The following is a 26,300-nucleotide window of genomic DNA, read 5'->3' as shown; positions in this document are numbered from 1 at the left end:
GTAGTTCCGGCGCGCCCTCGGCCTCTGTATTCTGGTTGACCTAGGGCGGTCTCCGAACGTCCCCGCCTCCCCCAAACGCCTGGTCCCGCCTGTCCCACCTAGAGTGTGGGAGGGGTGATGGGACTGGCTGGGACGGACGAGGGAGAGGCTTAGGCGACCGCAGCCAGAGGGATGGAGGGTAGACGGAAAGGAGGACTTCCCAGGTGGAGTTGGAAGGGAGAGGTGGGAAGGAAGAAGCTTACGATAGATGCCAGAGGCAGAGGCAGAGGCACGGAAAGACGACCCATTGGGGTCCCTTGTGAAATCCGTCTCCACCCACACGAAAGGCAGGGACATGGTGGGGTGGGGGGCTCCAGCTGCAGGGCGAGTGTCCCAAGCACATTTCTCCTGAGACCTAGGAGGTGTCACTAACTTTGGAAACACCTGAATTTTCAGCGTAGGACCGTCCCCTCCCCTCTGCCAATTCGCTGCCTCCCCTTGAGGGCCTCTGAGACCTTCCTGAACGCCTGTCTGTGTCTGCCCTTGCTCCTGAGACCATGTGCCCAGGCTAGACGGCTGGCATTCTGGTTGCTTCCCAGCCTGTGAGGAACTGTAGGGGTGCTCACGTCCCCCAGCCCCCACTTCTCTAGCCCTGGGCCAAGGAGTCCTCGGTAACTCATACCCCCTCTCTGCCCTGGGAACACCCCCCCAAGGAAAGATCTGGGCTCAGCTTCCTCTCCTTTGGGGTGGCTGGAACCTCCTTGGGGGTGGGGGGTACCCTTCCCTCCTCCCTTCGGAAAGTGGAGCAAACTCCTGTCCATGGGTCCGTGGCCCTGGGGAGAGTGGCCAGGGTATGAAGTTCCAGGAGGAGATAAGACTGCCTCCTTAGGCTAACAGCTGGAACTGGGTGGGGAGAAGGCAGCTCAGCTCCAACCCTGCGGATTAGGGAGATTAAAGTGACAGAAGAGAGAGATGTCCGAGGGACCCAGAGGTGAAAAACGAAAGGCCTGGGGGCTGGAGCTGGTGGGGGCAGGGACTGGGATTTGGGGACCCTTCTCCTGAACCTTCCCATAGAATCTGGGGTGAAAAGGCACAGGCTGGGGAAGGCGAATGTCTTGGTCCCTCTGTGTCTTCCCTGTCCCAACCCCACCCCCGTTATTCTCCAGCTCCCCGGTCAGCCCTCTGGCTCCTGGCCCCCCCACTACTGCGGTGGGCACCCCCTCTCCTCACCGTGCTGCACAGTGACCTCTTCCAGGCCTTGCTGGGTGAGTAGCCCCAATCATCTGAGGGGCAGTGTTTGGAAAGGGCTGGCCCGGGCCTGTGAGGGCAATGCCCAAACTTGGGGGCTGGTTGGGGGCGTGGAGGTCCCCTTGGTCCAAGCAGGGGTCGGTCGTCCTGACTGTCCCCCATCAAAGTCCAGCAGCCCTGGCTGGAGGAGCTCCTCCCTCACCGGACAGAAGGAGGCCAGAGATGGTGGCAGGGGTGGCCCGGGAGGCAGGGGTGGGGGAGGGTAACTCAGCTCTGTTCTGGTGACAGACATTCTGGACTATTACGAGGCTTGTATCTCAGAGAGCCAGGTAAGGGGGTGAGGTGGGGCCGCTGCCTCAGGGGAGCGGGCAGGGCTGGAGCGAAGACGGCCGATGTTGAAGACTTGGGGGCCCTGGGGACAAAATCCCGAGTCAGGGGTGCAGAGAATGTTCTCTCTCCTACCCTGTGGCCCTTCCTCCTCCCGCTCCCCCCCTTTTCTTTGCCCCAGTTTCAGGCACCAAAGAGTCCAGGACAAAATTACTTTTCAGGCTTCCTCCTGTGAATCCTGAGGGGGAAGTAGCCCCCCAGGGATTCCCTCCTGCCAGCCCCTCCCTCACACCCTGCCCCCGGCCAGGGCCTGGCTCCAGTATTTAAACCAGCATGGGTGCTCCCTCCTCATCATCTCTGCTGTCGGCGCTGGTGCCCGGCCAGGCCTCCATCTTTGCCACAGGGCCTCTCTGCATCTGCTGTTATCTCCTTTCCCATTATCCGGGTTCCTGCCAGCACCGAAGCAGTTAACTCTGCCAAGGCACCCCCCCATTCTCGCTCCTCGCTCCCTCCCTCCCTCCCCCTGCTTCCTCTCTCCTCCTCTCTCCCCTTCCCTCCTCGGCTCCACGGCTCCCTCGGCCGCTGCCGCCTCCGACCCCCCCCACCCCACTCCCCCGCCACGGCCCCTAGCCCCTGGCCGTTAGGCAAGACCCCCCCCTACCCCGGGGCTCCCCGAAATCCAGTTCCCCTCCCCCACCCCAGCTCATGCCCCAGCCCCCGAACTCCGGGGCTGCCAGCCCCCGGTGCCCCCGCCCCTCCTGAGAATCGGGGTGTGCTCCCCAAGCCCCCTCCCCTCCATTGGGGACCCCCTTTTAGGGCCCCCTTCCCCTCCCTCCCACGCTCCCTCCCCTTCCCTTCTCCAACCCCCTCTTTCCCCTCTCACCCCTCCCCCCATCCTGGCCCCCCCTGCAAAAGTGGGGTGCGGAGGGGGGAGGGGTGAGAACCCACGGAGGGGAGGAACGAAACTCCGATGAAGTCAGAGCCCCTTACCCGCCGCCGCGGCCAGCCCCCCCAACATGGACTGTCTCTGTATAGTGACAACCAAGGTAAGCATGATGGGGGGGGGGGGGGGCTATAAGCTGGGGGGGGGGAGGGTATGAGTTTGTGGGGAGGGGTTAGGCAGGCCTAACCTGGGGCTGGGGGCCCAGGAGTGACAGCATCAGAAGATGTATTTGGGGGTCATGATTTAGTTTTGGGGTTCACATCTGAGATAATGCTGGGTTTGGCCACAGGTGCCCCCTGGGGTGATCCCTTTGTACCTGTAGAGAAATGGAAAATTTGGGCTGTCTTGTGGTTTGGGGGGGGCTAGTGGGTTTTGGGGTTCGCCAACGAGGCTTGAGGGAGACTTATTTAAGGAGAAGCCTGGCTCACATGGAAGTCCTGCTCTTGTACATTGGAAGGTGGACTGCATGAGGGGGGGGTCCTCTTCCCTCCTGGGGGACAGGCTGGCTTGTAGGTGTCTTGTGCAATTTCAGGGGGCTCTTGGCATGGGGGTAGAAGGTTATTGGTTGTGAGTGCCTGACTGGTCTGGGGGGTGTCAGCTGGCGGAGAAGGGGTGGGCCTTCAGGCTATGGAATGAGCATCTTGTGGTGGATGCATTCGGGGGTACTCTCGATTTGAGGGAACCGTCGATGTCGGGTTGGATCGTATGGAATACGGGGAGAGCTGGGAGCTGTCAGAGGGCTAGGGCCTGCCACAGGGCCACTTGAGGGAATGGACCAGGTGAGGTGAGGGTTTGGGGTGCTCCCCTGGGAGGGAGAAGAGGTTGCCAGACCCTGAGGAGGACGACGAGAGCTTTGGGGAGACGGGATTTGAGGAGGGGGACCAGGTGGGTGGTGCAGAATTTGGGGGTGGCCCCGGGCAGGTGCTCAATATCCCTGCCTCCTCCCACACCGTATCCTCCCCGCGTTGGGAGAGAGGGAGAAGAGCAGATTAAGGGGAATGTTCCTCTTACCCCTGACACTTGGGATCGAGGTGGGGGAGGACACCCGGATTTCAGGTTCCCCGGGTGAAAAGGAGTTGGAGCAGGGCAGGCCTGGCAGCCGTGAGGATCGGACGAGGGCGTCCCTGTGGTCCGAGCCTGGAAGGGGCAGATCTTGGATGGGGAGCGTGGGGCAAGCTCCTGGTGGGTGCTGCAATCTACCTAGGTCTTGGCTGGCAGACTCTGGGACTGGCAAGCTGGGTGCCTGGTGTGTGGAGGGAGGCTTGGGCGGGTGGCAGGCAGCTGGGGGTTGGGGGGTGGGACAGGAAGTGGGGGCCGGGGAGGCGGGGTCCGGGTGAGTCACAGGCTGGGGAGGGGGTTATATTTAGTGGGAACTGCAGCTTCTCAGGGGAGGGAGCTGAGGACACACATGTTCCCTGCCACAAACTCACACATGTGTGTACACATGCCGTGTGCACGTGTGAGCATGGACGGACGAGACTGGAGGCTGAGGACCTTTAGGTCCGGAGCCCCCACCCCCTCTCCAGAGCTACTTGCTTGTCTGCCTCCCCCCGCCGCCCCTCCTGTGGGCTCCAGGCTTTCTCCCGTGCTGCCGCTTCCCCCGTTCCCTGTGGTTTCGGTGGATTTTTGTGCCTCACTTTCTCTGGCCTGGCCTCCTTTAATGTCTGTCTGATCCTTAGCTTCTCCTGTCTCCTGCCTTCGGCCTGCCCCTCAGCCTTAGGCTCCCTGGCTGTGGTCCTCCGGGTGACCGGTGTACCCAGAAAGCCAGTTGGAATGTGCGGGCCCTGCTTCCAACATGTGAACACACACACACATGTGCGAGCGAGGGCGAGGGGCTTGCCTGCACTGGCAGCTATTCTGGGAGGGGGAGTTGATTCATCTCCCTTCCAGACTCCTACTTCTTCGATGGAGCCCAGAGTGAGCATCCCTGGAGGAAGGAGCCTTGCGCAGAGAGGATCAATCATGCATTTGGGGTTTTACAGAGGCGTGGAGGAGACCCAGAGCTTGCCACATTCCTTGGCCGGAAAACTTGTCAGTCTCGGGATGACGAGGACTCCAACTCCCATAAGGCCTTGAGGCACAGGAGCCCTCCTGTCAGAGGGCTGCTGTCCGTGGGGCTGTTGGGAGTTGTGGTACATCTCTATCCAGGGCAGCGGAGGGGTAGCCCAGAGGAGCCAGCAGGGGGCACAAGGCGCTTGTTTCCCCCCCCCCCCAGCCCCACCCCCATCGTCCCCCGCTCCCAACATGCTGGGTGGGGTAGGGGGTGCCCAGGCTTTGCGGTGGTTGAGCTTCCCAGCTCCGTTTGAGAGCCCTCCATCTTTCATTGCCTATATTTAGATTCCTGCCGCAGTAGTTGAAGGAACACTTATTTACCATGCGCCAGGCCCTGTGCTTTGTGCTCACTCCGCCTTTAGAGCTATCGCTTAGTCTTACTCCGCGCCGGGGTCTCTGCCGGTGTCTGCCTCTGAGAATCTCTTTCTCCCACTCCGCCCCCGTCCCTCCCCCTTCTCCCCGCGCTGCTGCCGCCGTTGCCATGGCAACCGGCGACGACTGAAGTTGCGTGGCCGACTCGAGGGCCGGGCGAGGGTGTCGGAGGGCGGAGCAGAACAAGTGGGGGAGGGGGGAGAGTGGGAAAAGACCGGGGGTATCGGGCCGGACCCCGGAGGCGAAGCGGTTAAACCCTCCGGGTGGTCCTTATTGGGCAAAGCTGAGATGCCGGGGGCGGGGCACTGTGGCCAAAGGCCTCATTCATTGGCGGACAGGGGCGTGGCGGAGGGACAGTGTGGGCGAGGCCGGGGGAGCGAATGGGCGGGAAGTGGACGGGGGCGTGGTCTCTTGGAGGCAGGTGGGTGGGGTCTGGCTTACTCTATCGAGGGAGGCGGTGGCAGCCCTCGGAATGGGGCGGGGCCCGAGGGCTGGGTAACCTGACCGAAATGAGGGCGGGGCTGACCCGGCAGGGGCGTGGCGTGGTCCCGTGCGCCGGAGGGAGACGGGGTTTTGAGGGGCCTGTTGTCTGAGGAACTGCGGGGTGCGGGGGTCTTTGGAAAGGAGAATCCGAAGGCTGGGCGATTGACGTCTCAGTTTTCCTAAGATGGAGGCCTGTTCAGATTTCATCAGAGCACAACCTCCTACCTCAGCTCTCCGTTCCAGGGAGACGGTTGCTAGGCGACAGCAAAGTCCTTGATTGCTGCGTTGCCAGGCAACAGGGAAACGGAAAATGGAGGGAAAAAGGAAATGGGGGATGGGGGAGGGTCTTAAGGGGCCACAGCGCCCACTGGTGGAGAAGTAGGACCTGTGCGTTTTCTATTCTAGAAGGAATTTCGAGCTCAGCTCTTCCGTAAGGGCTCCCTCTGAGGATCCAAGCATTCTACCCAGATGCGAAACTAGGGCATTGGGGGTCATCTTGGGGGCGCATCTAACAGATTCCGATAACGGGGAGGGAGGGACATGGGCGAGATTCTAGGGCAGTCTGTCCTCTCTGCCCTGTGTGGGCATTATAGAGAAGCCAGAGAAGCCGATTTGAGGCCACTGCTCAGTGGGCTTTAAGAGTTGGGAAGGTGGGCGTTCAATGGGATAATATTTGTAAAGAGAGGCTTTCAGGTTCAGTTGTTTGGGAGAAAACGGAAACCTCTGAGGCAGTCGTTTTGGGGTGTTGTGGAAGATTTGTGGGTCACTGCAAATTGCAGGCCAGATCTTACTTTGGTGAATATTTTTTGAGGCTTGGGTGTGGGGGGTAGATCTATTTGGGAGCACTCCTGTAGCAATGTTGGAATTCAGAATCATGGAGGTGACGTGAAGACGTAGGAAGGGCAGCCAGAGAGAGGAGTGATGTGTGAACTTGAGGGGTGAAGGAAGGGGATAGGGAAAGATCTATTAATTTAAAGGTTTGGGAATAAATTGAAGAGATTACAATGGAATTTGGAGGGCCAGCTTTAAGATACATTAAATACTCCCAGAAATTGGAGTCGGGTGTTTGGTTTTGTTTTTGTTTTTTTTTTTTTTTTAAGTGTTTCTTTTTTAAAGTTTATTTATTAAGTGATCTCCACACTTGAAGGGGAGATCACTTGAACTCAAGACTCTGAGATCAAGAGTTGTGTGCTCTTCCCATGGAGCCAGCAGGGCACCCCACTGGTGGTACTGGGGCTGTGCATATTGGAAAATCATGAGTATCTCATTAGATGCAGGGATTTGGACAGGGGACCCCAAAGGAATTTGAGGACTGCTTATTTGGATGTTGACGTCATAGAAAGGGTAATATTTGCACTAATGTCAAGGTCTCCGTTGGTGGGTTGGGGGATATGATTTTAAAAGGGAGGATTTAAACGGTGGTTTAATTTGAGGAGACAGCCGGTGTGGTGTCTGTGGTCCTTAAGCTCCTGAAAAGCATTGTCTGGCTATCAAGTTATGGGGCTGGACTGCTGGTTAGAATAGGAGATATCTTGGCATCTGAGGGGATGCGGTCCCTATTAATAATCCTTGGGGAGGGAGGGGGGTGGGGCTTGTGGGAGGCATTTTAGATCTTGGGGGGTGTGGGGGGGGGGTCCCTCTACGGTGAGAGTTGAGTGCTTCCTCCTTCCTGCACCTTAGGAGTCCAGTAGAGATGAATGGTCCATGGAGCTTTGGGAGTTTTTAAGGACCTGGTGAATTTAGGGGCAGGAAATTAGATGAGAATTACAGCTATAAGCCGGTAAATTTCAGGAGTGTTTCTGTTGGGGTTCCGAATAGGAGTATACTGTGGAAGGTGAAGTCCACAGAGAAACAGCTGGAACCTGGGAAGTTGATGGCTAAGAGGGTCTCCCCTCACCCCCTCTCTCCCATCGTGACGCTCTCCCGCACTGCGCAGGCGCCTTCCCCCCCCCCCCCCCTCCGGCCGCAGCCTCCAGTCGCCGCGTCCGCCGCAGCCCCCGCCCCTCTGCCCCTCCCCCTCCCCGACCCTGGGACCCTTGCTCTCCCACCCGTCCCCTCCCCTCAGTCCCCCTCCCCTTCTCCATGTCGGCTCGGAACAGATTCGCCTCCATGTGTCTCTGCGTGGTACGTGCCGCGGTACGGGCTCCGGCCCCGCTCCCCTCTTCCCGGACCCCCCAAATCTCAGGGTGCAAGCTTCAAGTGCTGTCGCTCTTACTTCTGCTTGGCGCGGGGTCTCTGGGTTGCAGTGTCTCGCGGACAGGCGCAGTGGGTCGCCCCTCTTATCAACATCCCCCTTTCACTCACACCCCTCTATTTTGGGGGTGCAAGCCTCGGTTCCAGGTCATTCTATGCAACTGGGGCTCCAGTGACGCGAGGGCCAAGGGGAAAGGAACAACAGCGACCCCCAGGCCTTTTCCTTGCCTCTGCCCTAATGTATTGGGGGTTCAGACCTGGTTCCAATACCATCGGAACTGTCGCGGTTGGGGCCCAGAGTTCCAGTGGGGTAAAACAGGGGATCCTCCTTTCCTTCCTGTCCTGCTTTAGTTGTCCTGTAATCTGGGCTTGAGGGGTGCTGCCCCCGACCCCCACCTGCCAGTCTGCAGTTTTGGAATTACTCTCCCCCCCCCCTCCACACCCCTCCAGACGTTTTTTTTTCTTCCCCCCAACCCCTTACTACATGTACAGTACTCTGAAATTTTCCAGGGACCAAACATAGGCCCTAACCTCCTTCAGCCACATTCTGGGGACTTTCGTACCCTTCCCTTGTGCCCTGGGTCCCTCACATTGTCTCCTAATGCAGGGGAGTCTTTCCCTCAGTCCTAGACAGCCCCCACCCCCTGGGGGTAGGGCAGGGAGACGTGTCTGCAGTCTCACTGTGATAAAAACTTCTCTTTGTTTCCTCTCTAGAATAAATGACGAGTTTCTGTGATTCCATTTTCTTTCTGTGCACCCTGACAGTTCTTCACCAGATTCAGGGATCCCCTCTGCGAGGTGGGCTGAAGATGGAGAGGCAGTGGACTCAGACCCTCCCCTGGCTCAGGGAGACTAGAAGCTGCACCCCTGGGCCCTGCCTCATGACCACGCAGGGGATGGGACTCTGGGGAAGTGGACAGGGGAGCTGTTTCCGCCCGTCCCCCCGGACCCCCAGTTCTGGGGCACTGTCCAGGCTGCAGACCACCTTTTCAGGGTGTGGAATGGACAGCCTCTTCCAGGTCGTGGAATTCTGTTATCCAGGATGGCCTAGCCTTTGAGGGGGGCTACGTAGCTTATACCCACCCCCCTCCTTACTTCTCCTTCTCTACACTTTGTGCCCATGGTCTTGAACCCTGGGGGCCAGGATTCTCTCTCCAGGTCTGCGGGCCAGAAAACCGGGTGTATCTTGATGAGCCCCTATTTTCCTTCTCAGAGGTGCTTCATCTCTGGCCTGGGTGGGAGAGGCTTCGTGTTGCCAGCACCGTTTTCCTTCTCCTAGTCTCTTGCTGCGCCCTTAGCCACGGCCAAACTTGGGTTACATCCCCAGAGTTTTCAGAATCCTACTAACAGGCATTGACTTTGATAAGCTGCCTCCAGTTGGATCGTGCCACCGTTGCCCTCCAAATGTTGGGGTACTCAGCTTCTCAGATGCTTTTTTTGAGAGGGGAGTTCTGCCTTCTCTTTTCACCTAGGTGTACTTGGGGGCGGGGTCTTCTGTCTTGTCCCCAGGGAACCCTGCTCTTTCCCCGAGCTTGGGGCTTGGGGGGGGTGGGGGCTCTGCCCCTCTCTGGGGGGCTGTCTCCTGAGGAGTGCGGAGGCAGAGGTGGGTGGACCCAGGCGGGGTCGCTGCCCTTCAGCGCTGTCTCCAGCTGCCCCTTTCCTCTCTCTCTGGCCCCCAGTTAATCTCATTTACTGATGTCCTTGTTAAGCTAGCAGAGGAGGCCGGTGAGATGGCTGGTGGTTGGTTGGGAAGGGACTCGGGGTCATGTTGAGTCTTTCACTCCTAAAGGCCAGAGGGAGACCAGGAATCGACTCTGAGACCCAGCTCCCCGCCTCCTTCCCCCGGTCAGCCAGCCTGGAAGACACCCATTCCTGTCCCCCTCCTGAGCACTACTGCGTCTGTTCCTCCCCCTTCTGCTCCCAGTATATCCGATTAACTGGCTGGGCTACGGGCGGCGTTTGTAGGGATGGGGCCAGACTCGCGGGGGCCCCTGTGCAGACTACTTGGGGAACCAGCTGGGCCAGTGGAGGGGGAGCTGGACCGGGAGCTGGACCAGTTCAGCTTTGTCCTGCCTGGGGGACTGATGCCAAGTACCTGCTAGTTGAAGGGCCTGACTGCGGTCCCTGCCTCTGTCTGGCATGCCAGTGCTGGACAGCCAGTAGCTCTTGGGGTAGAGGCTGCGGTGGGGAGACTGAGGCAGTGAGGGTGGGGTGGGAGTGAGGTGAGACGCCGGGGGCGCGGCAGCTGGAAGATGGACCAGGGAGCTCACAAACCGGGGGAGTGGGGTGAAGACGATGAGGGAGGCAGAGAAGTTGGGGATGGACGTCGAGAATGGGGGTTCGGCGTGTCGGAGGGCTGGCGCAGTGACAGGGACTAGTATCTGAAGGCCTGGGCCAGGCGGGAGAAACGGCGGCCGGAGGAGGGGGTGTGCCGGGTGGAAGGCTCCGGGGACGGGGGGAGGTAGGATTTGGGGTGGGGGGGAGCAGGGGGAGGGGCTGGGATTTGGGCCGAGCCGAGAGGTGGCGGTCCGGGGCGGGAGAGGGGCTGTGGGAGGGTGGAGAGAGGGCAGCCAATGGGCTGGAGGACCGGGAGGGGGAGGAACTGGTCAGGCCCCAGGGCCTTCCGCACCGCACTGGCGTGGGGGTGGGGGGGGGGGGCGGGAGAGGAGGCGGCCGGGCGGGCGGCCTGGAGCCCGAGGCGCTGGGCCGGCCCCGGTGACGCCTCGGTCCCCATCCCCAGAAATACCGCTACCAAGATGAAGACACGCCCCCTCTGGAGCACAGCCCGGCCCACCTCCCCAACCAGGTAAACGCCCCCGAGCTGGTGCACGTGGCGGAGAGGAACTTGTCCCACCTCGAGGCCGGCCACGGGGTCGTGGGCCACGCCCACCTCTCCCCCCTCAAGGTAGGAGACTCGGGCGGCCCCCTCCCCAGTGCGGCGCTCGGAGCCTCGGAGCCACAAGCACCCCCAAGGGCCGGTAGGGCGAGAGCCGTAGGCGGGAGGAGGCTGGGGCGGGGCGGCTGGGGCCCGGAGAGGGGGCGCTTGGGGGGGGGGGGGGCGGAAACACCTTGTCCCCACCGAGGAGAAACAGAGGCCGGGCGAGGGGGGGGGGGGGTGGGCGTAGAGCTTAAGGCCGGCGAGTGCGTGTGTGCGCGTGCCTGCGCGCACGTGTGTTGAGAGGCGTGCGCCCCCAGGACGCCCCCCACCCCGGGCCCTCTTCATTCCTTCACACCCCCACCTCCGTTTCCGTTTTCTGTGTCCTGAGCTCCGTGCGGAGCTCCAGCTGCCCGCATTTGCTCCTGTCCCTTCTCCGCCTCCTCCCCCCACTTCCGGCCTCTGGGCCTGGTTCTGCCTGCGCCCGAGTCTCCAGCCCTTTCCATGTGTCTGGTCGGAGACTCCCAGTCGCGGGGCCTTTCTGCCTCGGTCCCCTGCCCCGGCCTCTGCTCCCCTCCAGGGCTCCCTCCCCTCCTCCCCGCCTCTCCCTCCCGCTGGCTGGCTGGCTGCTTCTCCAGGATGCTGTCTCTCTCTTCCTCCCACGCACTCTCCTGCTCCCTCCCTGATCCCCAGCTCAGGCCCTCCGCGGGCTCCGTGCTCCTCCTCGGCGGGCCCCGCTCTCCCTCTGGCAGTGACCGTCCCCTAGTCGTCCCTTCTCCCCTTTCCGGCCACCACCCTTTTCTTCTTCTTCGAGCCCCTCCCGTCCCCCCATTATATTATCCACGCCCTGTCTTCCCTTCTCCAGTCCCGGGGAGGCCTTGTCTCTGGGACCTCCCCTCCTCCAGGCCAACTATATATCTTCTTCCCTTTCACACCTCTTTTCTGGGGGCACAGGATGGGGAGGGCCGGAGGCCCCAGGCAAGCTGTGACATTGAGGGGAACACCGTGGGGGCAGGGGTGGCCTTCCAGAATCTTGCAGGATGCCCTGGGGAGGGCGAGGCTGGAGACATTTCACCACGAAGTCAGGGAGGAGTTTTCTGAACCTGGAGATGGGGAGGCAGGGAGGGGGCCGCGGTAGGTTCTGGGGTGAGGAAGAGGAGGAAAAGAAAGAGGGTTCTCTGGCCTGTAGCAAAATGGAGAGACCCCAAAAGGGGGAGAGGCCCTGGGGCTGACCGGGTGAGGCTGTGAAATCAGGGCCAAGGCTGAGTCGATGGAGAGGAACAGAAGTCTGGCCCTGGAGGTGAGGAGACAGCACAGAGTATTCCTGTGAAGCGCTGACAGCTGCAAGGAGTGGAGGAAGGCAGACTCGAGTCGCTCTTTGTGGGGTGGGGCCAGGAAGCTCCCTGGGGAGGGGATATGGGGGAGAGGGGGGCGTGCAGGGTGGTAGTGGGCTCAGGTTATCGAGTGTGGGGATCAGGGTGCAGGAAGACAGGGAAGCAGAGGAGAGAGCGCTGGTGGCCCTGAGCCAGCCAGCAGGGGGTGGGGTGGGGGGATCTGGGGACCAGGCCCGAGCCAGGGGGACAGGAAAAGTCTCAATTTGCAGAGATCGAGATCGGGGATGGGCTGAGAACGATGGACTGTGGTTTGGACAGAATGTCCAGGGTTTGAAGCTTGGATAAGGGAGAGTGGATATCTCTGGGGTGTCAGAAGTTAGGGTGCAGGATGAGGGCCGGACACTGAGCAGGAGGGCTGGTGGGGGTTGGGGGGGGGGGGAAGCAGTGGTGCTGGATAAGGACTGAAAGCCCGTGGAGGGCCAAGGCTGGGTCGGGAGATGGAAACGGAAGGTGGGGCAGGGATATGGGTGCAGGGTGTGGGCTGCTGTAGAGGGAGGGGTGGGAAGCAGAGGCAGGTGGCCAAGGAGGAGGGATGGGGCCTGGGGAAGGAGGTTTTAGGACAAGGATGGGGTGGGGACGGAGGACAGCCTTGTGGAGGGGATTTTGGCCGTGGCTATTGGTTGGATAACAGCATTTGCTGGGATTTGAAGGGTCGGAGGTTGGCGGTGTTAATGGATTTGCGGGTATGAAATCTATTGCAGAGCTTGCGAAGAAGCCTGTAGTGTTGAGAAATAGCAGGAGAGAGCAGGGGCCCTTTGGGGGGGGGGATCGAGGAGTTTGGGGAATCCGTGATGACTGCCTCGCGCTTCGTAGGCTCCAAATAAATATTTGTTTAAGGAGGAGATAGGTTGGGGACCCAGGAAGGAAGCTCTTGGCCTCCTCTCCCATTGCCATGGAGACGGGGTTTCGGTTGCCCTGGCAATTGGGGAAGCCCCTAGGACCGGCCTAAAGCTGGCCCCGCCCCAGAGTCTAGAGACCCTGCCGCGTCGAGGCGACTGACGTCAGGACCTGGGTACGCCCACTTTAACCCTTTCCGGAATGGAGGTTGGGGTGGGGGGAGTAGATGAGAAGATAGGACCCGGATGTCTTTCACCACTCCCCCTTCCTGACGTCTTTTGCACTGCGTAGGGTGAGGGGCGTACAAGAGGGAGAACGGGGCCCTTCAGGACGCGCTGCACCCACAAACCTCTTCAGCCTGGACTTCTCTGCCCTGGCTGCCGGGGGGCGGGGCCCCGGGTAGGAGAGGCGGGGCTAGCGGATCCCCTCTGCCTTTGGGAGTCTGATCGCTCCTAGGCCACGCCCATCTCCCGCCCCCCACTCCACCCCCACCCCCGTTGTCCTGGCGACAGGGCCTTCTGGAGGTGGGTCTCCCCAGGCCTTGGCTGGGCTTAGATACCATCGCTAGGCAACAGAGTCCTTAGAGGAAGGGGTGGATTGGATGGCGGGGGGGGGGGGGGGGGGGGGGGGGGGGGGGGTGAGGAGGGAGGGGCTTGCAGCTGGGGGAACCCCGGATTCCCGGGACCCGGGGTTTAGGGCAAATGTGTGGGAAGGTGAGGGGCAGATCTGAGGGAGGGTTCTCAAGGCTCCTGGGTGCATATGGGCCGACAAGGGACAGGGATGGGGGGCAGGCCCCGGGTGGGGGGGGACGCGTAAGCACTGGGGTGTATGTGTAGCGCATAAGGCAGTAGCTTCCCGTGGTGTTATATCCGGTGAGAAGCTCCCCCTTTCGCCTGCCCCCCCCACTCTTTACCACCTGCTGCTCCCCCATCTGGTTGTCTCTCCCTCCCTTCCCGCTTCTCAGACACCTCCTTCCACATTCAGGGGGGCCCCGGCCCAGGCAGCGTTAGGGCCGTGCACGTGTGCGTGTGTGTGTGTGCGCGTGTGTGCGCGCGATACGGGTTGAGCTGGGGCCTCGAGGGGTTCAAGAGCAGGCTTGGTTCAAGAGGGGACCCCGAACCGGTAGCCAGGCAGGTGGGACCCTCGATGACGGGCTTCCTCTTGAGCCAAGGCTCAGGCAGCTTTTCATCTCCTTTTCCCCTCACAGGCCAATTCTCCTCCTGTGATTGTCAACACAGACACCCTAGAAGCCCCGGGATATGTGAGTTGTTTAGATTTTGGGGCCACTGCAGAAGGATGGAGGGAGAGCGGGAGGGCCTGGGCCCCAGCAGCAGGGGAGGGGCCGGTGCTCAGGTCGGAATGTCCGGCTCACTGGTGTTGTGTTTCTGGTCCGTGCTGGAGTTGCAGGTGAACGGGACGGAGGGGGAAATGGAATACGAGGAGATCACATTGGAAAGGGTGAGCAGGCTCCCCCGCCCCCCGCCCTGGGGTCCCCCCAGCTCCCTGTCAACGCTTCTCTCTGTGCCTGTGTGTACTAGGTGGCCAGTCCCTTAGTCTCGTCCCTTCCTGCTCCCGTCACGGCGCCTTGGCCCACGCCCCCGCCCGAGTCCGAGCCGCCTTGCCCGGAGCGGGCCGCCGGGAGGGCTGACGCTCCTCCCCTCCTTCTGCCCAGGGCAACTCAGGTCTGGGCTTCAGCATCGCAGGCGGCACCGACAACCCACACATTGGTGACGACCCGTCCATCTTCATCACCAAGATCATTCCTGGCGGGGCCGCGGCCCAGGACGGCCGCCTCAGGTGGGGAGGGGACACGGGGCTTAGGGTGCCGGTTCCCTCGAGAGGGAGGGCTAGGGCAGCAGGAAGCTCCTGGCTCAGGCCAACCTCGCTGCCTCCAGGGTCAACGATAGCATCTTGTTTGTGAATGAGGTGGATGTGCGGGAGGTGACCCACTCAGCCGCGGTGGAGGCCCTCAAGGAGGCGGGCTCCATTGTCCGCCTCTACGTCATGCGGCGGAAGCCTCCAGCTGAGAAGCTTATGGAGATCAAACTCATCAAGGGGCCTAAAGGTAGTGACCCGTTGTGTCTCCACCCCCATCCCGACCGTCCCCCGCCCCAACGCCGGCTCCCCAGCCAACCTGGACGTCCACCTCTGTCCTCCCCTCCATCCAGGTCTTGGCTTCAGCATCGCGGGGGGCGTAGGGAACCAACACATCCCCGGAGATAACAGCATCTATGTGACAAAGATCATCGAAGGGGGTGCCGCCCACAAGGACGGGAGGCTGCAGATCGGGGACAAGATTCTAGCGGTGAGGACCCCTGTCACTTTTCCAGCCCACACTTGGGTCTCGCCTCCTGGCCCCCCGGGAAGGCCCCGTCCTCCTTGGCACCTCTCCCACGGTGTTGTCTGTCTTGGGGCTGTTTCTGGCTCTGTCTGAGCTCTCCTTCCTTGGCCCCAGGTCAACAGTGTGGGGCTGGAGGACGTCATGCATGAGGACGCCGTGGCAGCCCTGAAGAACACGTATGACGTTGTCTACCTGAAGGTGGCCAAGCCCAGCAATGCCTACCTGAGTGACAGCTACGCTCCCCCAGACATCACAACCTGTGAGAACCCTCCAAACCTCAAAGCCTCCCGTGACCCATCCCAGTTACCCCCAGGACCCATCCCAGTTACCCCCATGACATCCCAGTGAGTGTTCCTCTTCAGATGCTCCCCACAAAATAGAAACAATGTCTCTTCTTCTGCGGTCCGAGAGTAGGTGAAAAAAATCAGTTACCATACAAGACCTAGAAAAGCTTGTCGACAGTCTCTCCCCCAGAAGGCACAAGGCCCAGATGGTTTTGTAGCTAATTTCTCTCAAATCTTCAAGGAATAGATCATTCTTCTGCTCCTTCTGAGCATGAGGACAGATAAAAAGGTTCACGTTTCATTTTATGAGGGCGTTTCAAAGGGTCCCAAAGATAACATAAAAGAGGGAAACTCAACGCCAATTTTGCTTCTGAATAGAGAGGGAAAACTTTGTAGGAACATAGTCGCAGACCAAATACAGCAGCCAATGAAGGGAATAACATCGTCACAAAGTAGGGTTTTTTTTTTTTTTCAAGAAACTAAAAGCACTTCTGTATTGGGAGACCTCTTAATACGATTCATCGTATTAAACAACGGACAGAAATTGTTAAGGTCATTTGAAATTGATGCGGGAAAAGACGTTGATGAAATTCAACATCCGTTTTCACACGAAAACTTAGTAAACTAAGGACACAGGAGTTTTCTTTCACTTGATAAAGAGTAGTTCTCCTCCCAAGAGGAACCTTGGCTCCTTGGAGAAAGGGCCTGTTCCAGATCCTGTGCCGGAAATGCACAAAAGGAGTTTGTAACATCTTACAGGCTAGAAAAACAGCAAAGCTACCCAGGACTCTAGGGCGTGTTATCGACGCAGAAGGGGCTCCCACTGGTTATTCAATCAAAACTCCTCAAATAGGTGGAGGTCCATGAGATCATAATGATGCTTAAGAATAATTGGGCACCTTTGGAGGTTGCTAGGGGCCCATTCGTAATGAAAACCGGCAAATGCGGGGACAGGGTCAGGTCCTGTACAAACTGTACCTCAGAATCACCAAATGGTTGATATGGGAGAGTTCTTTTTTATTTTTATTTTTATTTATTTTTTTAATTTTATTTAAATGTTTATTTTTGTTTTTGAGAGAGAGACAGAGAGAGCATGAGCAGGGGAGGGGCAGAGAGAGAAGGAGACACAGAATCTGAGGCAGGCCCCAGGCTCCGAGCTGTCAGCACAGAGCCCGACGCGGGGCTCGAGCCCACAAACTGTCAGAAAGTTCTTTTTTATCAAATCATTCCCACCGATAAGTGCTTCTTCTTCCAAAAAAAAGAGTAGAATATTCTATTTTGCAATCCCCAGTGAAATATCACTGGGTTCTGAGCTATCAGAAGGAGGCAGCGGTCCTCAGTGGCCACTAAAGCTCTTAGGTGAGAGCATAGAAATGGGTGGGTCAGCCCACGACAGCTGAACCTGCCAGTCAGTCTTACCTAAGGCGACCAGACATTCTTGCATCCCGTTGTGGTCTGGTGGAAAGTACGTAGTGTCGCCTATGCACAAAACTGAACTTGAGTCTGACAAAGCCTCTAGATCGAATTATAGGAGGAATGGGGCAGAAGCACACAGTAACAGCCCAAAGATGGAAGTGATGATTTCCCCCTTAGAATTTCCCCAGTCGGGGGTGCGCCCGGGTGGCTCCGTCGGTTAAGCGTCCGACTGTCTGTCCGACTTCGGCTCAGGTCATGATCTCACGGTTCGTGGGTTCCAGCCCCACGTCGGGCTCTGTGCTGACGGCTCGGAGCCTGGGGCCCGTTTCGGATTCCGTGTCTCCCTCTCCCTCTCTGCCCCGGCCCTGCGCACGCTCTCTTTCTCTCTCAAAAATAAATAAAAATACAACACTTAAAAAAAATTTAAAAAACTGAAAAAGAATTTTTCCCGTAGAAAGTGGGAAATTCTATCAGACAAGTGACCTAGTTTTCCCGACCAATGGATAGTCAAGAGCAGGAAAAAGCGGAGAGGGGCAGGGGGGGACTTTTATAGACTGAGAGATCTGAGGAAACCCAGCACCCACAAGGAAGCCCCCAAAAGCCTGGTGCTAATATTCCCCTCCACTCGGCCACCCCTGGCGTACAGAGGACATATAACCTTCAACTCGATGACCCCCCCCCACCGTCCCTCGGGAGGACCAGCCCTTCATGTGGCCTGTGCACTCCCGCCCCCCAACACTGCTGGGATCTGACGCCCCCCTCACACCGCCCTACTATCTGGCGGAGAAATGCCTCCGTCACCCGAGTCTGGCTCTCCTGGTTCCCTGGGGAGGAGGTGGGGCGGCCGTGGGTCCTGCCCGCAGCACCCTCACCCCTTCTCCCACATCTTTCAGCTTATTCCCAGCACCTGGACAACGAGATTAGTCACAGCAGCTACCTGGGTACCGACTACCCCACAGCCATGACCCCCACCTCCCCTCGGCGTTACTCCCCGGTGGCCAAGGACCTGCTGGGGGAGGAAGACGTTCCCCGGGAACCGAGGCGCATAGTGATCCACCGGGGCTCCACGGGCCTGGGCTTCAACATTGTGGGTGGCGAGGACGGTGAGGGCATCTTTATCTCCTTCATCTTGGCCGGTGGCCCTGCGGACCTCAGCGGGGAGCTGCGGAAGGGGGACCAGATCCTCTCGGTGAGGGAAGGCCGGGCCCTGCCCACACCCCTCCTCTACTCCGGGGCTGGGGCCTGGTCCCCGTCCCCGGCGACTCACCCTCCGCGCTGTCTCTAGGTGAACGGTGTTGACCTCCGCAGTGCCAGCCACGAGCAGGCTGCCATTGCCTTGAAGAACGCGGGCCAGACGGTCACCATCATCGCTCAGTATAAACCAGAAGGTACCCGGCCCGAAGCTCCCCGCGTCGTGAGCTGAGAGGGTCCTCAGAGCCCGGTCTCCTCAGCTGGTGGCTCCAGTGGGGGCAAGGGAGGGCGGCGGAAGCGCTCCGGTGGGGCCAGAGCTCAGGAACCTTCTCGTCCTTTTCTCAGAGTACAGCCGATTCGAGGCCAAGATCCACGACCTTCGGGAACAGCTCATGAACAGCAGCCTGGGCTCAGGGACCGCCTCCCTGCGGAGCAACCCCAAAAGGGGTTTCTACATCAGGTCGGATGCGCCTCTCTGTTCTGGGTCTCCCCCCCGCCCGCCCCAGCTCTTGGCCCTGAACCCTGCCTGGCTCCCCCCCAACCCCTTCCCGGGCCTGACGCCCAGCCGCCGTTCATGGGCCCCGCTGCTCAGGTCAGCACTGGGAAATAGTATCAACTGGAAAATAGCGTCTGCCTCAAGTGTCCCTGCTGCCCGGCAGGGTGGGGAGGGGGATGCCTCTCGGCTGTTTGGAATGTTGCCCCCGCCTGCAGGGGAGGGGGTCACAGCTCTCCTGCTCCCGGGGCATCAGCTCTGTGGCCCCTGCCTCTCTCTCCCCACCCTCTCTCTCCCTCGGGGCTCCCGTCCGCTCTGGCCCCACCTCTTCCTGGAGGTCCAGATCTGCGTTTCTGGCCATCTGCTTTCTGGACGCGTCCACTGAGGTGTCCCACAGGCATCTCGCACTCGACACGTCCCGCACTGAGCTCATTGCTTTCCCTCGTGTCCTTGAGCCCTTTATCTTGCTGAACCAGTGTTTCCTCCTTCGCTAACCGGCACCGCCACCCGCTCAGACTTTGCTCGGCCCTTCCCTCCCCGCTGGGGTCCAGTGGGCTCCTGGGGGCGGTCTGCTGTGGCTCCCAGGTGCCTCCAGGTGGTCCCAGAGCCTCTTCCATTTGGTCCCCTTCGGTCCCGTTCTCGCGCTCTGTCTTTGCTGCCTCCACGGTCCGGCCCTCCCTTGGCTGGACCCCGGGGTCATGACGTAACTGACGGGAATTTGGTACTGATGGGGATAGGCAGGGTTAGCAAAGAGTGGCTTTGTTCCTTCTTCTGAATTTGAGCACCTTCCGGGTTACCTCCCTGACTGTCCCGTGCATGCGTCCTGCGTCCTGCAGACTGCGTTCTTGGGAGGGCGGCGTTCTAGATCTTGCTATAGAAGTTGCACGGGATCCAGAGCCTGTCTGATCTCTGGCACAGTGCAGACCGAGTGGCGTTTAGTGGTTGTGATTGTGCGTCACAGTAGAGCATTTGCTCCCCACACGGTGGGCGGGGGGGGGGGGGGCTCCTCGGGGTCCGTGGCCCCTGCGGGAGGGCCGTGAATGGCCACACTTTGCCAGAAGGCCTGGCTGGGTGTCGGGGCGCCAGAGAGCTCAGGCGGTGTCTGACCGACGGCCACCCGCCCTGCAGGGCCCTGTTTGATTACGACAAGACCAAGGACTGTGGCTTCCTGAGCCAGGCCCTGAGCTTCCGTTTTGGGGACGTGCTGCACGTGCTCGACGCCAGTGACGAGGAGTGGTGGCAGGCACGGCGGGTCCACCCCGACAGCGAGGCCGATGACATCGGCTTCATCCCCAGCAAACGGCGGTGAGGCTCCCGGGACCTGCAGCCTTCCTGCCACAGGGGCTCCAGTCCCAGGGGTCCCCGGGCGGACAGCAGAGGCCACGGGCCTGCCCTCTGACCCCTCGGAGGCCTGTCTGCTGGGCAGCCTCCCTCCCGTGAGCCTCTGGAGTAGACGTGTCATTGAGGAGTACTGGGGCCCAGGGGCCGCCGGGAGGTGGTGTTATCAGCTGGGCCGGGGGAGGGGAGGGCTCTAGGGCCCCTCAGTGGCCATTCCCCTACCCTCCCATCCCCCCATGTCCCCCACAGGGTCGAACGACGGGAGTGGTCAAGGTTAAAGGCCAAGGTAGGTGGGGGAGCGAGCTCGGGTGGAGGAGCGGGGGACTCGGGGCTGAAGCCCACCAAGCACGTGGCCCACTCCTTCTGTTCTTCCTCTGTAGGATTGGGGCTCCAGCTCTGGATCACAGGGTAGGTAGGGTCAGCTTGCGAAGCGGGGGTGAGGGAGCCCTGAGCTTCTCTTGACATCTCAGGAAGGCCACATGGGGCCCCAAGATCCCTGTCTCCCAGCCCCTCGCAGACGCCCTGCCTCCCACTAGGTCGAGAAGACTCCGTTCTGAGCTATGAGACGGTGACGCAGATGGAAGGTGAGTCCTGGCCCGACCCCGGTCCCCAGGCCCAGCTGCTCCCCAGCTGCTCCCCAGCCCGGCTGCTCCCCAGCCCAGCTGCTCCCAGCCTGGCTGCTCCCCAGCTGCTCCCCAGCCCGGCTGTTCCCCGGCCCAGCTGCTCCCTTGCCCAGCTGCTCCCTTGCCCAGCTGCTCCCTGGCCCAGCTGCTCCCTGGCCCAGTTGCTCCCCAGCCCGGCTGCTCCCCAGCTGCTCCCCGGCCCAGCTGCTCTACAGCCCGGCTGCTCCCCAGCTGCTCCCCAGCCCAGCTGTTCCCTGGCCCCGCTGCTCCCCAGCTGCTCCCTGGCCCAGCTGCTCCCCGGCCCAGCTGCTCCCCAGCTGCTCCCTGGCCCAGCTGCTCCCCGGCCCAGCTGCTCCCCAGCTGTTCCCCGGCCCAGCTGCTCCCCAGCTGCTCCCCGGCCCAGCTGCTCCCCGGCCCAGCTGCTCCCCGGCCCAGCTGCTCCCCAGCTGCTCCCTGGCCCAGCTGCTTCCCAGCCCAGCTGCTTCCCAGCCCGGCTGCTCCCCAGCTGCTTCCCAGCTGCTCCCCAGCCCAGCTGTTCCCCGGCCCAGCTGCTCCCCAGCTGCTCCCCGGCCCAGCTGCTCCCCAGCCCGGCTGCTCCCCAGCTGCTCCCCAGCTGCTCCCTGCCTCTGCCCCCCAGCCCCGGCCCCCAGCCCCGGCTGCTCCCCACTCTGCCCCCGGCCTGAGCTGGCTCTCTGTCCTCAGTGCACTATGCTCGCCCCATCATCATCCTTGGGCCCACCAAGGACCGAGCCAATGATGACCTTCTGTCCGAGTTCCCCGACAAGTTCGGATCCTGTGTTCCCCGTGAGCGCTGGGGCCCTGGGGTGGGGAAGGGAGATGGGGGCGGGGCCCACGGCATTGGGGTGCAGGAGGACACAGGGATTCTCAGAGAAGGGGTGCTTCTCATCCGCTCTGCTGCCCCATTTGGAGACCTGGGGGCCCTGGAAGGGGTGTGGGGGAGGTGGCCCAGCCCCTCTGAGTCTCGGTCTCACCAGCAGCCCCCTTGCGCGGTTTGATGTAGGCAGGCTTTAAGCGAGAGGGACGGTGGTTAGATCTTTGGGGGGTGGGGTGACTTCCTGGCAGATACGACGCGGCCCAAGCGGGAGTATGAGATAGATGGCCGGGATTACCACTTCGTGTCCTCCCGGGAAAAAATGGAGAAGGACATTCAGGCGCACAAGTTCATCGAGGCCGGCCAGTACAACAGCCACCTATATGGAACGAGCGTCCAGTCCGTGCGGGAGGTGGCCGAGCAGGTAGGACCTGCGGGCACCCGGTCTCTTCCTCCTCCCCCGCCCACCCCATGGCCTCCCCCCAGCTCTCTCTAACTCTCTCTCTCTCTCTCTGTCTCTTTCCCTGCTGGGTCTCCACTCCCTCCTCCGCCTCCTTCTCCTCTCGGGCAACTCTGTCTGACTGCCTGCTCCCCCTGCCTCCCTCCCTCTCTGCCTGACCCCAAACTCTTCTCCGCCATCTGTCCCCTCTCCCCGCTTCCCTCGTCCCTGCCCCACTTCTCCTCTCTTCCTGTGGCCTTGCCCTTGGTGGCTTGGCCTTCCCACCTTGGTGCCCTCCCTCTGTCTGGCTCCCCTGTGGCCCTCTGGCCTTGCCTGTTCCTGGGGTCTCCACCCCCCTCTCCCACTCCCCTGCCACCTCCTTTTCCCTACTGCCCCCCACTCTGCCCTCTCTCCCTCCACGGCTCCTTTCTCCATCTGCCTCTTCTCCCTCCCACCTGTCTCTCCTTGTTTCTTCCATCTGTCTGCCCCCCCCATCCTACTTCCCTTCTCCCCCTTCCTCTCTCCTGCTCCTGCCCTCAACCCCTCCACCCTGTTCACTGTTGCCCCTCTGGCCTTGCTCTGCCCCGTCTTTTGGGTCCCCTTCCTGCCCGTGCCTCACCCCTCCCTCATGACCTCCAATCCTCTCCTCCTGTGCTGGCTTCTTCCCTTGCTCTCCATCTGCCCCTTCCTCTTTCTCTCTGTCTTTAACTCTGTTCTCACCTCCTTCCCACCTTGACTGTCTGGCCACGTGTCTTTTGACATCCATGTCACCTCCTTTTGGCCAATCTCCCATCCCCCACCTTTCCACTTACCGCGTCCTGTCCTGGCACCTCTGTCCGTCCTTTCCTGCCACCTGCTGGTCCCCCTCCGCCCCCCCTGCCTGCCCCCAGGGGAAGCACTGCATCCTCGATGTCTCGGCCAATGCCGTGCGGCGGCTGCAGGCGGCCCACCTGCACCCCATCGCCATCTTCATTCGCCCCCGCTCCCTGGAGAATGTGCTGTGAGTATGGTCTTGGGGGGGGGAGGGGCCTCCCCTCAGCGCCCCCCGCATCTGTGGCCCTGGGCCAGTGTCAGACTCTCCCCTCAGAACCTTGGACAGCAGCCCCAGCCGCCCTCCAAGGGGACCAGGCCTGTCCCTTCCTCTCCAGCCTCGGGCTCGGCCAGGCTGCAACTCCCGGCAGCCCCTGGGGCATGCACCTGCTGGCCGAGCAGGGCCCCTGGGGCTGTCGGGAGTTAGAGTCTGAGCCCCTTCACTGGGGCTGAAGGGCCGGAAGGATGAGGCTCTGGAGAGGTTCCCGGAGTGGCCGCACCCGGCCGGGGTGGGTCGCGCAGTGGGGTGGGGGTTCGTTGGTGGCCCCGGAGAGAGACGACACGGGGAGTTGTGTCTTTCGCTGCGTGCTCCAAATCAGAAAACACTGGTTGCGACTGAACTTGCCGGGACGGAGGAGGTACGAGGTGGGGCGGGACCCGTGCTCAGATCTGCGTCTCCCTCGCTCTCCACAGAGAGATTAACAAGCGGATCACAGAGGAACAAGCTCGCAAAGCCTTCGACAGAGCCACCAAGCTGGAGCAGGAATTCACAGAGTGCTTCTCAGGTGAGGCTGTGGCCCTCGCTCAGATCCCAGGCCGGTGCCGCGCCCGGCGGACGGTTGAGAAAGGCGGCCTCCCTGGGTGGGGGGCAGCCCCACCGCTCGGGGTTTGGAGAGTTAGAGAAAGGGACCCCTCCCTCGCTCTGGCCTCATTCCCCGTCCCCCCCCCCCCCGCCCCGTCCCCCCAGCCATCGTGGAGGGCGACAGCTTTGAGGAGATCTACCACAAGGTGAAGCGTGTCATCGAGGACCTCTCAGGCCCCTACATCTGGGTCCCAGCCCGAGAGAGACTCTGACTCCCGCCCTGGTGTGGCCTGAACTCGCCCTGTCTCCGGCCCCCGGGCCCTTGGTCTGGACTGAATTGCCCAAGCCCTGCGCACCCCCTGGCCTCCCTCCCGTCCCTTCTTATTTATTTCCTTTCTAACCGGATCCAGCCCTGGAGGGGGGACACTCCCCTGCATGTAACCCCGCACCCCAGAACTGGGCTCCTGAACCCCAGGAACCTGGGGTCTGGGGAGGAGCCGGGCTCCTGGTCCCGAGCCCGTGCTCCGTAGGACCCTAGCCCCTGCCCGCCCCCGACGCACACACACACCCACCGGGGGCCGCCTGCCCTCCCCCATCTTCTCCCACACACATTCCAGAAGTCAGGGCCCCCTCAAGGAGCACCCCGCTGCAGGGATGCAGGGCCACAGGCCTCCTCTCTCTCCTGAGGCCAGGTCTGGGGTCACCCCTGCCCCCATCATAACTCCCCATGTCCCTTGGTTTCGCATTTAGTTTTTCCCATTTTTTTTTTCTTCTCAAAGGTGGTTTTTTGGGGGGATAAGTGGGGGGACTCTACTGTGGGCCCCCTGCCTTCCACATGCCCCCCACCTTTTTTCCTTTGCCGGTTTGCATGAGTGGAAGGTCTAACTGTGGCTTTTTTTTTTTTTTTCCTGGATTTTTTTTTTTTTTTTCTGGGGGGGAAAGGGGAGGGATGGGTTTAGGGAGTGGGAATGTGGGGGGTGGGGCCGGGGTTGGGGGTCGGGAGCCAGGGGAAGACTGGAAATGCTGCCGCCTTCTGCAATTTATTTATTTTTTTCTTTTGAGAGAGTGAACGGAAGAGACAGATACTTGAAACCTGGTGTGTGGCCTGCTTATTTGGGAACCGGGTGAGGAGGGAGACAGGGTGGGAGCGTATGGAAGGGTCTGGTAGTCAGAGCTATCTTCGTGTCAACCCAGAGAGGGGACAGTGGCCTGGAGGGGGCCTTGGAGGGAAGCTGAAATCAGGGGCGGTAGGTCAGCAGTGAAGTAGGGGCCTGGGAGGGGCTGGAGGCATGGTGCAGTCACCGAAAGACCCAGAACGAGGAAGCCAGACCGGCGTAGGTCCCTGCCGACTTAGCCCAGCCCTGATCACTCTCCTGGTCCTGCTGGACAGCAAAACACTCCCTAAAGGAAAACACGGAGGCAAGTTTCTTGGTTCGTGTTCAGAGCGTTCTGGACAGAGCTGGGCTCTGGCCATGATGTGTACAGAGGTTTGCTAGTAAGAAATACTGTGTAAATATTCATTTATTGGATTTCTTTATGCCCCACCTCTAGGAAAATGGGACCTTGATACCAAAGATTTAATTAAAAAAAAAGAAAAAAAAGAAATGAAAAACAGATGCAGTAGCTATGTAGCTATGAGAGTAAATATGACCTCTGAGCTTCCTGGTAGCCAGGGCAAAAAGGGAAATGGTCCATTACCGAGTTCTTTATTCTAAAGGAGAAAAAAATTGTGGTTCTTTTAGGGAGTCAGATTTTCCCGACCGTGTCTTGCTGCAGCTTCTCAGATGCTGCTGTGCACAGTGTCACATCTCAGCTTTTCTTCTGCCCACCGTTCATGGGCCTGACAGGTTCCCACCACGAGGGCCTCCGCTGCAGCATAGATGAGCCGTCGCTGGCACCAGCTGTGATCCTGCCCCTTTCCCCCTCTGATTCAGGGGCCCCACGGGAGAAGGCTGAGGTGGAGGGTGCTAAGAGTTGAGATGGTTAAGCCCTAAACGGTGCAGAGGGCAGTTCTGGTCGCCCCCGGTGACAGAAGTTAAGCGTTGGATGCAAAAGATCCCCTGAGGCCCAGCAGCTCTGGGGAGGATGGGATTGCCCCGCCCGAGCTGATCCAAGGAGCAAGGTAGAGATCTCTAGTAGTGTGTCCCTGAAACCAGTGGTCCTCTCGGTGGCTTGCCCTGCACAAGACTTAAAACCCAACCCACCGATCCTGGGGGTGGGGCCCCAGAGCTGTGCGGTTCAGGAAAACCTCCCAGGTGACTCTGACGCCTCCCACCTCCCCGGGTGGAGCCTCACAGCTTCCAAGGACGTTTTTCAAATAATCCTTCTTTTAGCTTGGTTCTGCGTAGGAGCAGATGGTTTGAAGCTGTGCTGATGTTCTCTACCATTGGCCGAGGGGAGGAATCTGTGAGCTGAGGAACGTGTGTGCAGGTGATGGGTCTGGATCTAAGGGGTTAAGGAGAGTTCACCGAGAAGCGGGGAGAATCACCTAATCCTGCATGCATCACTTTCTAGATTATGAAAGTAATACATGGGCCTTAGGAAAATTCAAATAAATATAGAAATACATACGGTTCAAAAAAAAAAAAAAAACAAAACAAAAGCTCCCTCCCCATCTCCTTCCACATACTCCTCAGAGGGAGGCACTTTGGCAGTTTGTGGTATATTCTCCCAAATCTATAAAGAGCTCATCCTTGGCCGTTTAAGGAGACCGTATGCTTGAGTGGATAGACGCACTGGATTCCCAAACAGACTGCGGTTCAGATCCTGATTCCTCTCCACCCCCCTCTAGTTCCTTCAACAAATAACGTAGTTGGCTCTTGCTTGGTTTCAAGCTGTTTGAAATGCTGGGGTTGCGACCCCGGGCCCTCAGGGACCTTGGGGTCCTTGCAGTGGGGACCTCCGACCGGAGGGGGTGAAGGGGTGCAGATCATCAGAATGACGATCAAAGTGACGACGAGGTGCGCGTCTTCGCTAGTTCAGACGGGGTGGTCAGGGAGGCGTCTCCTCCGAGCTGCGCTGGAGTCGA

General features: G+C 60.3%; 1 protein-coding gene and 1 long non-coding RNA gene across 14 annotated transcripts; one reads left to right on the top strand and one right to left on the bottom strand.

Annotated features, from left to right (window-relative positions):
• Positions 1–865: 865 nt before the first annotated feature.
• DLG4 (discs large MAGUK scaffold protein 4) lies at positions 866–24,189 on the top strand. Of its 13 annotated transcripts, none has more exons than XM_042914811.1 (22): positions 866–970; positions 1,146–1,244; positions 1,516–1,556; positions 10,338–10,403; positions 13,911–13,964; positions 14,111–14,161; positions 14,376–14,500; positions 14,599–14,768; positions 14,872–15,008; positions 15,159–15,303; positions 17,638–17,933; positions 18,030–18,132; positions 18,281–18,395; positions 19,557–19,733; positions 20,016–20,052; positions 20,147–20,174; positions 20,303–20,350; positions 21,092–21,193; positions 21,473–21,645; positions 22,551–22,660; positions 23,164–23,255; positions 23,438–24,189. In XM_042914811.1, the coding sequence occupies exons 1-22, from the start codon at positions 952–954 to the stop codon at positions 23,542–23,544; spliced, it is 2,295 nt and encodes a 764-aa protein (XP_042770745.1). In that variant the 5' UTR covers positions 866–951; the 3' UTR covers positions 23,545–24,189. The 13 variants fall into 13 exon arrangements, with proteins under 13 accessions (XP_042770745.1, XP_042770744.1, XP_042770743.1 ...); XM_042914810.1 differs by having other exon boundaries at positions 14,102–14,161; XM_042914809.1 differs by having other exon boundaries at positions 10,338–10,502.
• Positions 17,735–18,903, bottom strand: LOC122206054. Its single transcript, XR_006196353.1, has 3 exons — positions 18,754–18,903; positions 18,012–18,360; positions 17,735–17,906 (listed from the first exon to the last, which is right to left on the bottom strand). It is a non-coding gene; the product is annotated as an uncharacterized LOC122206054 (long non-coding RNA).
• Positions 24,190–26,300: the final 2,111 nt, after the last annotated feature.

Source organism: Panthera leo, chromosome E1 (genome assembly GCF_018350215.1).
Source record: "Panthera leo isolate Ple1 chromosome E1, P.leo_Ple1_pat1.1, whole genome shotgun sequence".
Lineage (NCBI taxonomy): Eukaryota > Metazoa > Chordata > Mammalia > Carnivora > Felidae > Panthera > Panthera leo.
Note: the sequence above shows the minus strand (reverse complement) of the source record. Positions and strands in the feature narration are given on the sequence as shown.

What these genes read in the sequence shown, in the direction of transcription:
- DLG4 (XM_042914808.1), top strand. An exon ending in TCCCCCAGACATCACAACCT is followed by an intron (nt 15,304 to 17,637) that starts GTGAGAACCCTC and finishes CACATCTTTCAG; the next exon opens with CTTATTCCCAGCACCTGGAC. An exon ending in GTTCGGATCCTGTGTTCCCC is followed by an intron (nt 21,194 to 21,472) that starts GTGAGCGCTGGG and finishes ACTTCCTGGCAG; the next exon opens with ATACGACGCGGCCCAAGCGG.